Raw genomic sequence first — 15,655 nt, forward strand, 5'->3', positions numbered from 1 at the left:
GTGAACAAATTTGAGAGAGAAACCCTCAATGTTACATAAAGACCTCAGGACCCGAAGCCGGCAGTGCTTGATGTAGGTAGGGCGTGATGTAACATTTCACGACTCGCGTCACTTAATGCATTTTTAAAGGTTTTCTTGCTCACAGCCTTCCATCCTGCGATTGAGCCTTACCTCATCTTTGATGTCCTCTTGTTGTTGTGCTGTAAAGATTTCCATTGCGCCCATTAACCTCATCATCAGCTCATCAACTGTAGTATTGCCTGAAAATAATCAGCAAAAAATTAAAAGTGAATCTTAATAACTACTTTGGTCCATTCAGTCGAATTCCAAATCATTTCATTTCCTAAATAGATCTTTTCATAAAAACAGACTGCAATTCCTGTTACATTGTATTAGAAAGAGAGAAATGAGAGGAAAAGAGAGCTCAATTGCTTAAAAGTAGTTTGAGGCTTTGTCTATTGCTATAAATTTTGAGGAACAAGGGCCATGGTTTTGCACAGGGCAAAATGGAAAAACGGTTAGAAAAAAATCGATTGAATGTTATTTAATCGCATGGATTTTTGGCTGGATAATAAGTCAGGAGCTAATTAAAAGTAGAAAACAAGAGGGTAATAAGAATTGATGATGATGATGATAGACTTGTTGGCCTGTACTGTTTACTATACTGTTGGTTTGTAGTTTTTCAAACTGTACAACTACCAATATTACTGCCTATGATGAAAACTTAAGTATCTTTTTACCTTGAATTACATTTAGAACTTCGTTAGAAGTGCGTTTTCCCATGACTATAAGGAGAAGGGGGAACTGGTCTGTCTTGTATGTTCGTATAGTTTGTGTCACCACACTGCCAAAGTGTCTCGTGCACATGGTGAGTAGTCTGAAAGACACAAAAACAAACAATTTTATTCATAATATGAAAAACATCCAATAAGTTTTCATGGTACTGAACATAACAGACAGTTAACAGAAATACAAATAAAAACACAGGTGCGCAGATGCGCACACTCACACATGATAAAAATTGAAGCTGAAAAGAGAAATATGCACAACTGGTGGCATTAAGGACTTTAAAACCAATTCTGCTTTTCTTTTTCCATCAGAATGGCATGCTATCTCAACTGGAACAGAAGACGAATTAGTATTCCTCACCAGACACGCAGAATTGATAGGGCAGAAGAGGATTTCTTATTCCATTACAAAGACAGAACTTTTTAAATTAACATTTCCAGGAGGGAAAAGGGTAGCAGGCAACCGGGGCCTGCCAAGCTCCCTGTAAATGTCATAATATTAATGAATTGCTATAGACTGAATGCAAATATAGATTAGCTTTTTCTCCTGCCTTTTAATAAGATCTACTTTAATAACTGGCAGGTAAAATAGGGAGAAGTAATGGAATGGATAGAGGGACAGCAGGTCAGGGGAAGCAGATGAATAGAAGGGATGCTGTCTGAAAAGCATGCAACTTGATAAAACATAAAGCCAGTGCTGAGGGAGTTACTGGCAGACTTTTCAAACTCTGGAAAAAAAAAAACAAATGCGGTAGTTTTTGGGTAATGACTTTGCCACTTGGTCCTGAGAATGTAGCTGATACAATGAGACCACAAATACACAAACATCCTTTGGGAATATGAATTAAACAAAATTCCCCAAATGCTGAACTTTATGTGACCCAAGTTTGCATTGAAGAACTTGGGGACCCTAAATCCTACTGATCATTTTGTCCTGACACTTATCCCTGTTCAGTCTTTGACCCAGGCGGACCGTAACAATAGCCCACGGAGTAACTCTAACCTGTAATGAAAGGCCACAGAACAATGGTCACTAACTTGAAGGGTAACTCAATCTCAAATCTCCCATGAAGCCCGAGCCAACCTGTTTTGGTTTCATATATATATATATATATATATATATATATATAAAAAAGTCCATTTCACAAATCACCACTATCACAGCAAGATATGCTAGACCACGCATGTATCTTTAAATATAGTTATGAATCCTTACTAGAAAAGGCCACTTCACTTGGGACAGGTAGGAATGAAGCTACTTCAGCAGCTGAGGTGAACAGTTCAAGTAGTCCTATCCTGCCAAAACATAACATGGTAAAGAATGTAGCCTACAATGTATAAGAGCTATGGCCCTTTCAAAGCCTTCAGGGGTAACTAAATGCAGAGGAAACACCTGTGTACCATTTGCAACTAATGTGAATTCAAGATACTGCTGTGATGACTAATGTGATTGACAGCTTCCAATTTGTCCAATTTCTATCTCTTGCTGCACACCCAGACAGCAAAATGGTTAATGTTTCCCTGGACTGTCACCTTGAATGTCTTCATATCAAAGTGGTGCGTGAAGATTTGAGTAGACTGGTTAGACATGACATTTGCTTCACTGAGCAGCTGATGGGTAAGGCTTGTACAGTTGCATTGCAGGGAATATTTTGACAACCACCTGTATGTCTGGGAACCGGATGCTTTGGTTGCTCACTGTGTCTTACACACTGTGTTTCTGAGAGCACACAGACATGTTGTTCACCATCTGAACCACTTAAGCTTTCAGGTAGGAAGATGTCAAGGGGACAGGTCAAGGGTACAGAGCAGCTGCTTCAACACAGATACCACCTGACACACCAGTTTTGTACACCTGTTTTTTACTACAATAAAATAAGGGTTTGTATTTCTTAGATTCTATATAATCTGTTTGAGTAATTAAGATGCAGACAGAGTCAAAAAATACCACAGACCAAATGTCTTAAAGATTTACTGTAGCATGACAGATTTATTCTAATATTTGCCATGTGCACACAGCTGTAGAACTCTTGCAAAATATACTAGACTTAGTTCCCAAGGGTGACAATTACACTGGCATCGAATCAGTGAAACTTCATTTATGCATAATTAACCATTTAACTGAAAGGCCTGTGAAAATGCGCGCGACAGACAGTTAAGAAAAAGGCACATTCCATAATCAGCAGGTTGATCACGCACTAGCACGCACACGCACATACACAAGGGATACCATTTTACCAGCTTATGTGACTGATGACAATCACCAGTCACTCTGGATCAACTAAAGAGCGTGAGAATGCAGAGATACGGAGTCTGTATGTGTGTGTGGGTGTGTGCGTGCATGCATGCGTGTGTGTGTGTGTGTCTGTGTGTCTGTGGGGGTAAGTGTGCACACATGCATGCTTGCATTTGCAGCAAAGCTGTGACTAGCTGGGAGTTATGAAAAGCTCCAGATGTTGCCTCCCTTTTAATGTACAATAATAAGGCTCAGTTGGGGCAAAAAGCAAAGGAGGCAATGAGAGAGAAAGGAGAGAAGGATGAAGAAAAGACGGAATATCCTTAAAAAGAAATAATGGAGGGGTGAGGTCAGGGTGCGAAACTCTCTTAAATGGCTCCTACCAGAGGGCAGGCTTATCTTCTGGGGAGAGAGAAAGAGTTGAGCTAGTGGGATACATGAAAGAAAAAAAGAGAGATGGAAAGATCATGAAGGAAGTAAGAGAAGAATGAAAAGCTGTAGCAGAAATATGAGGCCAAATGCGAGAAAAGGCAGACTCGCCCAGATGATCGTCATGAATAAACCCGACCCAGCAAGCAGTTACCTCTTCCTGTTCAGAGTTCCATAGTCCTCCAGAGTTTTTGATTATTTGCCATAAAGTGCATGTTGCAATTTTTTTTTCCGATACAAACATCTCTATATAAATAAAAACTACCTATAAACCTCTATTATAGTCACAGTACACTTTTCGCTGTCCAGCAATTTCTATTTCATCTTTTAGTCAATTCTACAACACTGTTGATTTAACAATCACTGCATTTGTAGCAATAGGTCTATTTTTCTGACTGATATGTGTTCTGAACTAGACTTGTTAGCGTGTCCATTAGTTAATACTTCCATAGATATATAGTTGACAGACGCAACAATACTAAGAGAAAAAATGTCAAAGTGAATCTATCAATGTCATATTATCTGGGAGTGAGAATAGAATAGAAAATTCCTTTAATCGTCCCATGGTGGAGAAATTTCAACAATTAGCTCTTGGTTACAGCTATCTGAATAGAAAAAAAAATACACCCATTTCTAATGATAATCATTACCAGTCACCACAGGTATAAAACCCTGAGCAGTCTGATGATGCCATTTTATAGACATCTTGTTGTGTGAATCCAAGTGAACTCTCTCGACAATGATTTCAAGGATTTTGTAAGTTTGCTTTCTAGATTAAATTTCTAATTTCGGGTACATTATGTCCACGAAGTTAAAAAAAAAAAAAAAAAAAACAGCCCCTCTGCTGCTGGCCAATGAGAAGAAAAGCGAATTAAACATTGGGGGCATAGAGACACTGTAAAAGAAATGATACATGCGGACCGTGTTTGAGATATTTCTATTTTGTAAACAGTGAAACATGCAAAGCTATAATCTAACATCAGAATTCTATGTTGACAATCAAATAAAAAATAAAAAAAATTAAACCTTCTTGATGGACCTATGTGAGAAACAGGTGCTGTACAAATCAAGCTAAACAGTTGGAGCTGCACAAGGACTTGGGAGCATAAATGCACAGATAGAGATGTTTGGGCTTCAAGGGAGTCCTTCGTCTCCCACTGACCCTCTATTCAGACAGCTTAGTCAAGATTGCCCAATCAGGGGCCTCACCATGCAAACACAACGCCTTTTGTTAGCATGCAACCTCCATGCCTCCAAAAGAGAATGAAGTTGAAGAAAGAATGAGAAGAGAGATACAGGGTGTGAGCAATAGAGTGAGAGTTGAACATCAGCAATTAAGACAAGTCCACACAAACGCAAAAAGATGTGAAAACGTTGTTTATCCGTCAAAAGGGGAACCTTCCACATGAGCATTTATAGATCATGTTCTCAAAAGGCAATGGCCAACCTTCTATGGCAAAACAACGATTTTGTGCTCTTTGAAATATGATATTTGTAGGCCCCTGTCAGAAAATTACACATGTAAAGTAAGTTGAAATTAACTGTAACAGGAAACCTGATGAATGACAATTTGCAAACATCTCCGCTCGCAGTGAAAATGATCACCTCTTGAAATACATCAAATATCCCCTTTATTAAATACACATCATTATAATGCCAACACTGCAGTCCTTTAGATGAATAGTTGCATATAAATAAAACATAAGGATTAAGCAGGCGGCCAAGGTTGGCAGGTTCTGTTATTGCTCTCCCAATATTTACAATGCGCTAAATGCAATATTTCAAAGGTATAATTCTAAAAGGTGCCAGGAACCCTGAATGGGGCTGTTGTCCAAAAAAATTCATGGGCCAAACAATTTTTCAAACAATTTAAAACAGCAATGCAATGTAATTCAAGGGTATGTGAAATTACATATTCAACAGAATCAACTAATTTGAGCCTTATGGCAAATACTTTCAATTGATTTAACACCTTTCTACTTTCAAGATACTTGAACTACTTTCCAAACAGCATGGCTTTATTCCACACACTAAGAATACTGAAGTCTGGTTCAGTGCAAGGTGTCTTTAAACAACATTTAGGGATTTATCCCCATACCACCCACCTGAGTAAAAGCTGCCCTGTACAGGTGAATTTCCTCCAGGATTTTCCGCTACATGTATTTTGTATGTGAAACACATGTTTCTATTTCTACATTTTTTTCCCTTCAATTTGATGTGTGGGGACTTTGAAAATAGGTGAGCTTGAGGATGTCAGTGGCTTTCAAGGGACAAAATGTGGTCGGTTGATGACTGAATCAGAACTCTGCAGAACTGCAAGTCTAAGTCTCCAGGATGTTAATCCAAGAAAGGTAAACTGGTAAAACAATGACAAGATCATAAGTGGCTGAGGCAGGTGGAGAAGAGAAGTGATATCTGTGATATCTGATCCATCAGAACAAGTTCTTACACTCAAAATGTTCAGTTTTATGGATGTTGGGAAAAGGGGGACTGCTGGCTGCTCATTATAATGTGGTGGATCATGAAAAAACTCAAGTGCGTCTAATGCTGTTTCAATTGCCATTTTATCAGCAAACATTAGAAAAAAAGACAGCTATACAACACTGCATATGGAAAAAAAAACACTCTTTGGTTGTGACGCATATATATCAATCAATCAACTTTCTCGGCGCCTCTATTACCTGGCTTTGTTAGCTTCTTTAGTGACATCCCAGGCCCATGTGATGAAATTCTGGCTCAGGTAGGAGACAATGGAATCAGCGCACATCATTTGAGAACAGAAGACATTGCTGAGGACACTGTCATCATTGTGGAGGTAGATGGCCAACAGCTTTCTCTGTGGTGAGGAGCAGAGTGGAAATGAGGAAAAGAGTCAGCTGAAGAAAATGGAACGAAAAAAAAACCAGGATGCACCAAATTCCCTTTCAATACAATTTTACAGTGTTTGATTACAACTTTTTTTTACTATTTGCAGGGAGTTGATTCATCAGTTGAGCAAACAATTTTATATGGTAGACAGCGACAATGATAATACTATCAGATGTGTATTTTTAGTTTGAAATGAATATTTCCTTTCTCAAATCCATTTATCTGCGAGGGGATATCTTGCCATGTGAGGGTGTCTCATCACTTGCAAGACATGATCATAAAATGACACAGGAGAACAATGAGTGCAAAGCCTGCATGACTTCTAAGGAGAAAAGCAAGGCCCGAATTGGCAAATACCATGCACAATCAAATGGAGAGTGGAGTAAATAAAAATTCTATTGGAGGCCTTGCAGATATGGAGAAAACAAAACAGACAAATCACTCTATTTATTTTACACCAAATGCCAACAGCCTGTTCAGGTTAGTAGCGGCAGGGCCAGACAATATTGACGAAGCTCCAAATCCACGGATATTGACATCATCGTATAAGCCCGGCAGATTCTCCCTTCTGACAATCTAATTAAAAAACAAACACACCCACAAACATAAAAGGTTCCAAAGGACAATGTTAGAAATAATGCTTTCTAAATTACATGTCACTTCCCTTGCTGTAAATGAACAAATGGGAAAATATTCTCTCAGTCTCTGCTCGGTTCATATTTAACCACAACAGTGACAGGGGAGTCAAAAGGTCTGTTTCTCAGGAGCTGTAATCTGGGCTACGTATGGCCAAAAGCAAAAAAATGTACACAGAGAGTAAAACGTGAGGCAAAGTGAAAGAAGTTGTGCTATACTGTGGCCTGTGTAGAATAGGAATGGGAGAGCACTGCTGTGTTTGCTCAACGATTAGCGCTTTAGAATAATCTCCAGGGCTCCTAGAGAGAAGGAGCTGGACTCATTCATTGGGCTGATTCAACGGCCTGAAAAGATTAAACACTCATGCTGAGAAGACAAGCAAATTCAGTCTTGAGAGAGGAATGAGTGTGAGAGGAGGGAGTTTTACAACATGAAAAAAAATAAATCCCAAAATGCACTCAAACACTGATGTCCCAACACACATGCACAGATGCTCAAACTTAACTCTGTTTTACCTACAAGTGAAGGACTCACTCACACACATGCATGCTCAATTAGAGCAAGTGTATAGACTAATCAAAGTGGGCATTTTAGTCAACTGAACTCCTTCATCTCAGTTAAACTGTCCATACCCCTCTTTTCTCACTGTGCTTTCAAGTCAGATCTTTTGTATTGCCTGTCTTAGGAGGAAGGAGCAAATCCCTGTTCAGCTAAATTACTAGGTCCAACCTGAGCTAGATAGTGACCCCATAGCCTTTCCTCACACCTGCTCACCTAAATTTAAGCTTGCTTTGTATGTGTCTGTCTATGTGTGTGTAACAAAAAGACATTCAATGGAGTGTGAGCACTAACTATGCTTAAATTTTGAGCGAAGGCTGATTGAAAGTTTTATCAAGTTTTATCAATTCAGTAACACTTTTAAGACTCTCATATTTAAAAGAAATTTATAACACTTTTTTTGGTACAGCAAAACAAGGAGTCTGTCAGTAATTGTATCACATCTGTATTTTAAATATTATGTATAACATTAACATAATTTTAAAATTAGAAATAAAACATTATCATTCCTAAAAACCTTCCACAACAGATACTATTCTAAAGTTTGGCTTTACTCTCATTCTGGCAGTGTAACCAAGCTCAGTCAACCAAGTTTATTGTTTGTCTCTTTAAGTTCTTAAAAAAGACAAGATACTGTAAATCACATCAAGCAGTGACAAATGTGTTATTTCTTCTCCAGAATTTTCACAGAAAAGTTACACAAAGCAGTCATATACACAAAATAAAACCTGAGTTATAGCTCTTCAAATTGCTATATAACCAGTAAATGTCAGTCATGAATGAAAAAATTGAAATGTATATAATACACATTTGGGTCAAGCAATTGTTCCCCCAAAATTCAACTATGTATCAGCTCGAGGTTAAAGTAAGGAGAACAAAAAGGCTCCTTTTTGATGTCAAATTACACAAGCTAGTTTGTGTAATAGCCTTTATCTCATATTTGAACAATTCATTATCTAAATTATGGGATAAGCGAGCACAAATCAGTCATGATACTTTTGTAAGCCCACTAAGATGTCATTTTAGATTTTGTAGCCCACATTTCTATTCAATTTCCTTTTTTTTTTTTTGCTCAAGCTAACATAGTCCTGAGATGTAAATGTCAGTCTTTTGGGAGGGATGACCATCATTCTTCTAAAAAGATTCCCCAATTTATTATTTTTACTTTGGTAGCATCGAGCACTGGGTTGGTCAGACTCTCTTGTTTAATGAAGTAAAACAGTAGCATGCAATTCACAGCCTTTTAACTTATTGTATTGTATGTGGAAGCGGATGCAGTCAGTCTGTTTACTGGGCCTGTGTTCAGTAATTAAGTCACTAAAAATGTATTTTCCAGAGAAAAAAAAACAATTCGAATATACTCCAGCGTCTTTTTTACCGTAATATCCCAACTTTGGCCATACAGTATTTGTATTTTGTGAAAGTGACACAGTATGAGCCCTGTTGTTACCCGCTAAAGAAGCATGCACTGGCCCAGACCAAAACCTACAACAGAATATCTCATCTGATAAGATGAGACTTTATTTAAATGTCTGCTATTTTTTGATCAATTTAGTTCCTCTGTTTATTTATTTATTTATTTATTCATTTGGCATCTGTCTGTATGGGTATAGTCTGGAATAGTTTATTTCTAAATCCTCCAAAGAACCATTGAGTGTTTACATATTACCTGACAGACACCAACTGATTAAATCAAAAATGTATTTCAGTGGATCATATGTGTGCTGTCTTGCGAAACAGCTATTTCTCACAGGTGCAGTGGCTTTAACGGAGCCGGCAAAGACAAGTCCATAAAATAAAGACACAAAAAAGGCACAGAGAGAGGCAATGACATAGAATTCCAGATAGTGATTGTTTTACAGATGGCAGTTCAGTTTGAAAAAGCAAACACTTCAAAATGAACAGCTCAAATGACTGATCTAATGACCTCGCAGCATACTGGGAAAACACATTTGGATGGATGACGAGCCACACAGGAGGCTCTGCAAACGCTTCACATTACATCATCTTACAGAAAAAAACTGTCAATTTTAAATCTTGAGACAGAGCTGCTTCACTTACAAGATGTATTGCTGGCCATTAACTTATACACTTAAATCGAAGAATGTGTAACCGCCTTACCAACTGCCTTCTCACTTTTTAAAGTGGGAATCATCACTGATTTTATTCTATAAATAAACGTCTATATGCAGATTCATATCCTTGTGATTACTAATGATTCAGCGTTGCTCGTAATTAACTTTTCAAGATCCGAGATGTATACACGCAACATTAAGTGATATACCATCCTGGTTCACCAGGACTCTTTCCTCTTGACTCTAAAAGGCTATTGCTGGGTTTTAAAGCGGATACTTGCCAGCTATAAATCCCTGAACTCCCCTCTCCAGCAAGCTATGAATTTTGATGTGTCTTTGTCTGTGGCAGACAGGAGAGCGAAGTGGAGAGCAGAGGAGAGTGGGGTTAGAGTGATTAACCACTGCGTTGATGGGGATTTAGTGAGGATCGTGGTTAGTGATGGGTGGCCTATCTCTGTACGCTCCGACTAACCACTGATCCCCAAGAGGGTTCAGCTCAGCTCAGCTCAGCTCAGCAGCCCAAAGCATTTTCATTAAGGATGGATTGAGTCTATCTCAACAGTCCCCCAATACACACCTTCAGAAACACTTCATCAAATGTAGTGTTTTGCTTAGTGATTAGCCTCTCCCAGGCTTTCAGAGAGTGCGACTGATTTCTCTGTTTATAAACCCACCGTGCAGTCCCCTTTCAGTCAAATCTGTCCATTCCAATATCCCCTTAATAAAGTAGGTTCTCTCAGCAATGAGGACACAAAAAAATGATTTCTTTAGAACTGGAACAAGCAAAGGCTTGGGTGGCTTGATAGATGGGAGAAATTGTGATATAATGAAGCACATATGCTACTGTGTACTGAAACTGTCAACAGCAGCATGTTTTGGCCTGTTCTCTGAGATAGTGATGACAAAACAGGACAAACACAGAGCAGATCTAAAAGCTTCTGTTTTTGAGCAAAATTCTTTGCATATATCCAGCTTCCCTAAAGCCACCCTAACCACAGCACAGTTGGCAGGCTAAATCAAGCTCAACCACACTAAAACTAAATTCTGTGAAAAAGAATACTATTTTGCCCCTGAGTGGTACAGTACAGAATGTGTGAACACCGGGGAGACACTGGCCATATTGTGTTGGCTTAGGATAGGATGTCAGCTAGGAACCAGGCAAGATGCCAAGCTCCTCTGGTTTTCCGTCTCTGCTTATCCACGCACTTAGTTTTTATGGTCTTCTAGCAACTTGTAGAAGTCCTCATTCCCTCAGCACTCCCCTTGCCTTTCATTCAGTCAGTATTTTGCCTCTGCTATCTTTTATTCAAACCTCTCTGTCGGTCAGTTTGAAACTCATAACCTCATGCTGTGTCCCCACAATTCAATAAGGGTGTAATCCACACAAGCTTTCAGTTGATACAACCATCCTTAAAAGGACAAAAGCCAAAAAACAAGGGAGGAAAGTGGATGTCTAAAAATAAACATCTGCTGTCGAGCTGATCACTTGATAAGGGTGTCTTTTGAAATAATAAATTGACTTGTTTGCTAAAAATATACTCATACTAGTAGTGACTTTTTCACACCAGCTACTATGACTCAAACTACTAATGGTAATAATGAAAATATAATATTTTGAAAGATAAAGCCATTGAGTAATGAAAAGTACTCTTTGGTTATTTTTAAACAATACAAACTTAAATGGTAAATGTTGCTAATCAAAACATAAAAACAAATATTGGTTTGTGTTGAACTGCTGTTTAAAAACTCCACACTGAGAAGTCTAACACCATTAGGCAGGGAGTTATAATGCTTTATTTAATAGCATGTCAGGGCTTTTTGAGTTTTAGTATTTAGTTTAGTTTAGTTTAGTATTTAGTACATTTAGTATTACATTACACTACATTACAGTCAGAGACTTAGAGATACAACATAGTAATGGGGTAGATGTAAAGTGATTTGAGATTTAGTAAGGACAGCTAGTAATAGAGAGCTAAGAACTATATATTCATGTGAAGGGAATTTGAATATAATCTAACAGATACAGAGAGAAAATTTAATGTTACTTAAAATAATATATATACCTTACTTAGTCCAGCAGTAAATCTGTGAATTATCCATAATTTCTGAATTGAAATCTTTGACAGTTCACATGAGAGGGGGTCAATAATTATTAAGAGTGAATGAAACAGGACTTCAGCTCTACATTTAGCAAGGATGAATAATCAACTACTCGTTATTTGGCCATTGTTACAAGTGCCCTACATAAGAGGTTAAAGGTTACTTAATCCTAAAGGTTGCTTAATCTGTAGCCAGTTTGTTAGGTTTCCCAGTCCCAAGTGCTGCATGACACATCACTCAGTTTTAGTTAATTGTACTGACACAGCAGACTTGACGATTCAGGGTCACTTAGAAAAAGCTTATTTTTGTTGTCATAAGGAAAAACATTGAGGACTCAGTTGTTTGAGATCATTGGAAACAGTATTTCACTTTTTGAAGTGACAAGTAATGAAAATACAGAATGTAGTTCATTGCCTCTTTTAACCATCTTCAAATCATTCTGTGGGCTTACTCTTAAATATGGCAATGCAATATTGTAGCTACTTTCTAATTTACCATTAGAAAGAGTGAGGAATGACACTATTTCAATTTCATTCCATTCAGAAGCTGCCATTGCTTCTTAATGATATACACTGATTTATTTCCATCATTAATATTTCCATTCACTCACAAAACTCCAATTTTGCAAATTTAAGAATGAAAGTTCAGTGAAAAATAATCAGACATTATAACTGACTTCCTCAAACTGAAATACAACTGAGGAAGTATAAAGGAATTGGAGCAGAAATGTCAAAAAATAGAGATGTGATGATATTTAACAACCTTTTTACAGTTGCACTAATTAGTGATCACCTACTTTTTGGTGGGTGGGTGTGTATTGGATGATATTTGAAGTATTCTTTGTCTTCTTTTTTCAAATATGATGATACAAGATCTATACCAGTAATTTAATATGTATATAAAGCTTACTTTATTTTTTGCCAAATATTTAGAAATATACTGTACTTTCCCCCCCCACAGTTTCCACAGTCAGCCACAAGTTTTAATGTGTGTTTGCATAAGAGTGCACAAAGTGCAAAAGAGCAAACAGGCCCTGTTGCATTGATGTGTTGTGACAAAACTGGAACAACAAGCAAAAAATCCAAAGTATGCAGCTGTCTATTTTTAACCTTGGTGCAACTTTCCACAAAACTGCATCCCTATGACCTCAACAGATAATGGCTTTAAATTGAAACATTGAAGGCAACACACACACACACATCGGTGCATTGAGAGAAATACAGTCTAAGGCATAAGCGGACTATGTATTACGATGTGTTATAGCTTTAAATCGTGTGCTGTCACGGAGGAAATATTTTTTTTGAATTCCAAGCGGCTCAGTAATCAAGGGTGAGGGGAAATGAGAAAGGCCGAATCTCCCTTGATAGAAAGAGAATGAATAATAATGAATAATGGGTCAAAAAGCAGCGAGAACACTGAAATGCACTGTTTAAGCCCATTGATTTGGAATACTTAAATGTGAAAGGACCCAAAATCATGCAATTTACTCACATCTCTGGCTTTGCCATAGAAGGCCTCTTGAGAAGCTGCCTCCAAAGACCCAATGAAGAACATCGGGTGAGTCTCTCCATATCTACAGGAAACACGCAAAAGAAGTTAGAACGTAAACACATTATCAATACGAGAAATTTTATAATGCCTTTAGATAATACAAGGATCACTTGAAGCTTAACTCACCTTGAAGAAAATTCACCAGTAAAGTGCAGTAAGGCATCAGCTTCATTCTCACTATTCTCTGGCACTTTAAGAGCAAATATATGATTAAATGATCATGCTTTGACCGTTTATTATTGGCAATGCTTAATTATTAGAAGCCTGAATGTCATTTAAGATTGCAATGTTAGCTTTCTTTTCTATCATCTTTTTATCAAAAGTCGTTAGAATTCTCAATTGTACATACTCATGGGTGATTTCCGACAGCTGGAAGAGCCCATTCCAAACATTTCTGAATCGTCCACACCAAACTCTGATGCATCCTCAAAATCATCCCCCTCGCTGTCACTGATCATATGGACATCTGCACACTGAGAAAGGAACTCTGATATTTATTTCCAGACAATTGGTAATGGAAAACACTGAAGACATTTTTTATCTGATAGTGAATGTATGCACAGTACAAAGTATGAAAAGTAATCCACAGCACAGACCTTATGACTGCATCTAGTGTTTGTGTGTACCTCCTCTGTGGGTTCCTGAACATTAGCTGGTGAAGACCTTCGACAAACACTAAGGCGATGGCAAGGATAGCTAATCCCAGAGACCGCTAGCGTCATCTAAAGGAGGAAACATAATAAAGAGTTTAGCTTATTCCAAAAGCTTATTCCAAAGTAAGGTTCAATGATATTTTGACTGTCATTACAAGTATTTGATTATTGGCTGCTTTTAAATCTGGACTCTTTAAAATACAAACTTAAAATAAGTACATTCCCAACTTTCCTGTTGGCGTTCTCAAAGAGAAATTGGGCCATATTACATACAAATGAATATGCCCAAGTAAAGAAAATCAACAGAGGTATTCTGTGGTGTGCCTGCATCTACTACAATAAGCCATTTTTCATTGAAAATGTGTACTTTTCTCAAGTATTTTCACTTGTTGTCAACACCATCAACACCATGGAGACAAGCAGATATAGTTGGAAAACATTTCCTCCTTGACAGAGGCAATAAATCAGAAAAATCAAAAATAAAGGAAAAAAATTGACTTAAAAATATGTGAATAAATAACATATCAAAGGATTTCCTTAACCCTCAAACTGCAAAAGTATACTGTGCAAGATACTTTATGACTTTATGAGTCTTTTTCAACTCCTAGATCAGCTAAGATCCTTGATGAGGCTTCTGCACACCTGCTGTAGATGTTAGCGTGGAGGTGGATTAAAGTAAGAAAGCACCTGACTAATGAGCTCTCAAATCCAAAGCCAGGACTGAAAATGTCACTGCTCAGTAGGGACTCATTACAGCTGGTGTCTCCAGGTTTACACCCAAGAGACATCAACAATATGAAAAAGGATATAGATGGATTCAGAATAAAACCTAAGAAAACTGCTTTTATATAAAAAAGGACAAGAAGATCTCTCACCACCTTGTATGACGTGGTAATAATAAAACAGTAGTCACCATGATGCACAAATTGGTTACTGATATTTACCTATTGTAAAAAGTGAAACTCCGAGGCAGAGTTGCATTTACTTTTCTGGGAGAGTAAACATTTAAACAACAGACATTAGGCAGTGAAAGATAAGAGACAGAGAAGCTGCTCGTCCCCTGCTGAGGTCCTGTGATCTGCTCTATTGTCAGGTGCTACGACACACAAAGAACAGCTGGGCAAGATTGAATCAGGAGACGATTACATGCAACGCCAATTGAGTCTGAAAGGGCCTCCACCAACCGTGAGGATTTTTCTTCTATCTTTTAAAATAAAATAGTTCTTCATGCTGGCCTCAACTTCTATAGCAAGAGAGAACAGTGTAACCACTAGACCTTATCAACACAGAATTATCAGCTCATACTGTGGGGGAACACTCATTGAAAGAAGTTGGAAAAAAAAAGGTCTGAGAAAGAAATCCCCACAGTTTAATATACCGCATTTGCCGTTTATGTTTTTAGATGTGGAAAGTGGTTATATTGATGCCATGCTGATTATTTACAATCACAAACACCACTCCAATTTGAAAGTAGAAATAAATGGTAAACTCCATTTAAACAGACCCTGAGGTGTGTTAATGCGCACGTCTTCAGAGACTGGTGAGACAATTTGTCGCACTGTCTTGAACACTACCACTGGAACTAGTACTGGAACTCGTACTGATAGTCAAAGAGTAAGTACTTGAAAAAAAAAAGGGGGGGTGGGAGTAAGGTGGCTACTATTAACCTGATAATGTGCTAAATGAGAATGACATCCCTGATAAATTGGGCACATAAGCATTCAAATTTGGCTACATGATCATATTCTCAGAGAAAGAAAG

At 37.8% G+C, this 15,655-nt stretch overlaps 1 protein-coding gene across 3 annotated transcripts in view; it reads right to left on the reverse strand.

Annotated features, from left to right (window-relative positions):
- Positions 1 to 15,655, reverse strand: part of faf1 (Fas (TNFRSF6) associated factor 1) — a 57,032-nt gene that overhangs the window by 17,087 nt on the left and 24,290 nt on the right. For 2 of the 3 annotated variants that reach the window (XM_086161365.1, XM_086161367.1), the window contains 7 exons: positions 13,838 to 13,963; positions 13,591 to 13,714; positions 13,368 to 13,431; positions 13,182 to 13,263; positions 6,135 to 6,289; positions 741 to 877; positions 172 to 260 (listed from right to left, as the gene is read on the reverse strand). In XM_086161365.1, coding sequence (XP_086017491.1) covers positions 172 to 260; positions 741 to 877; positions 6,135 to 6,289; positions 13,182 to 13,263; positions 13,368 to 13,431; positions 13,591 to 13,714; positions 13,838 to 13,963 — 777 coding nt within the window. The remainder of the gene's footprint in view (positions 1 to 171; positions 261 to 740; positions 878 to 6,134; positions 6,290 to 13,181; positions 13,264 to 13,367; positions 13,432 to 13,590; positions 13,715 to 13,837; positions 13,964 to 15,655) is intronic. The other variant, XM_086161366.1, reaches the window with a different exon arrangement.

Source organism: Fistularia commersonii, chromosome 16, assembly GCF_037954325.1.
Source record: "Fistularia commersonii isolate RoL2024-O1a breed Wild chromosome 16, RoL_Fcom_v1.0, whole genome shotgun sequence".
In the NCBI taxonomy this organism is placed as follows: Eukaryota; Metazoa; Chordata; class Actinopteri; order Syngnathiformes; family Fistulariidae; genus Fistularia; species Fistularia commersonii.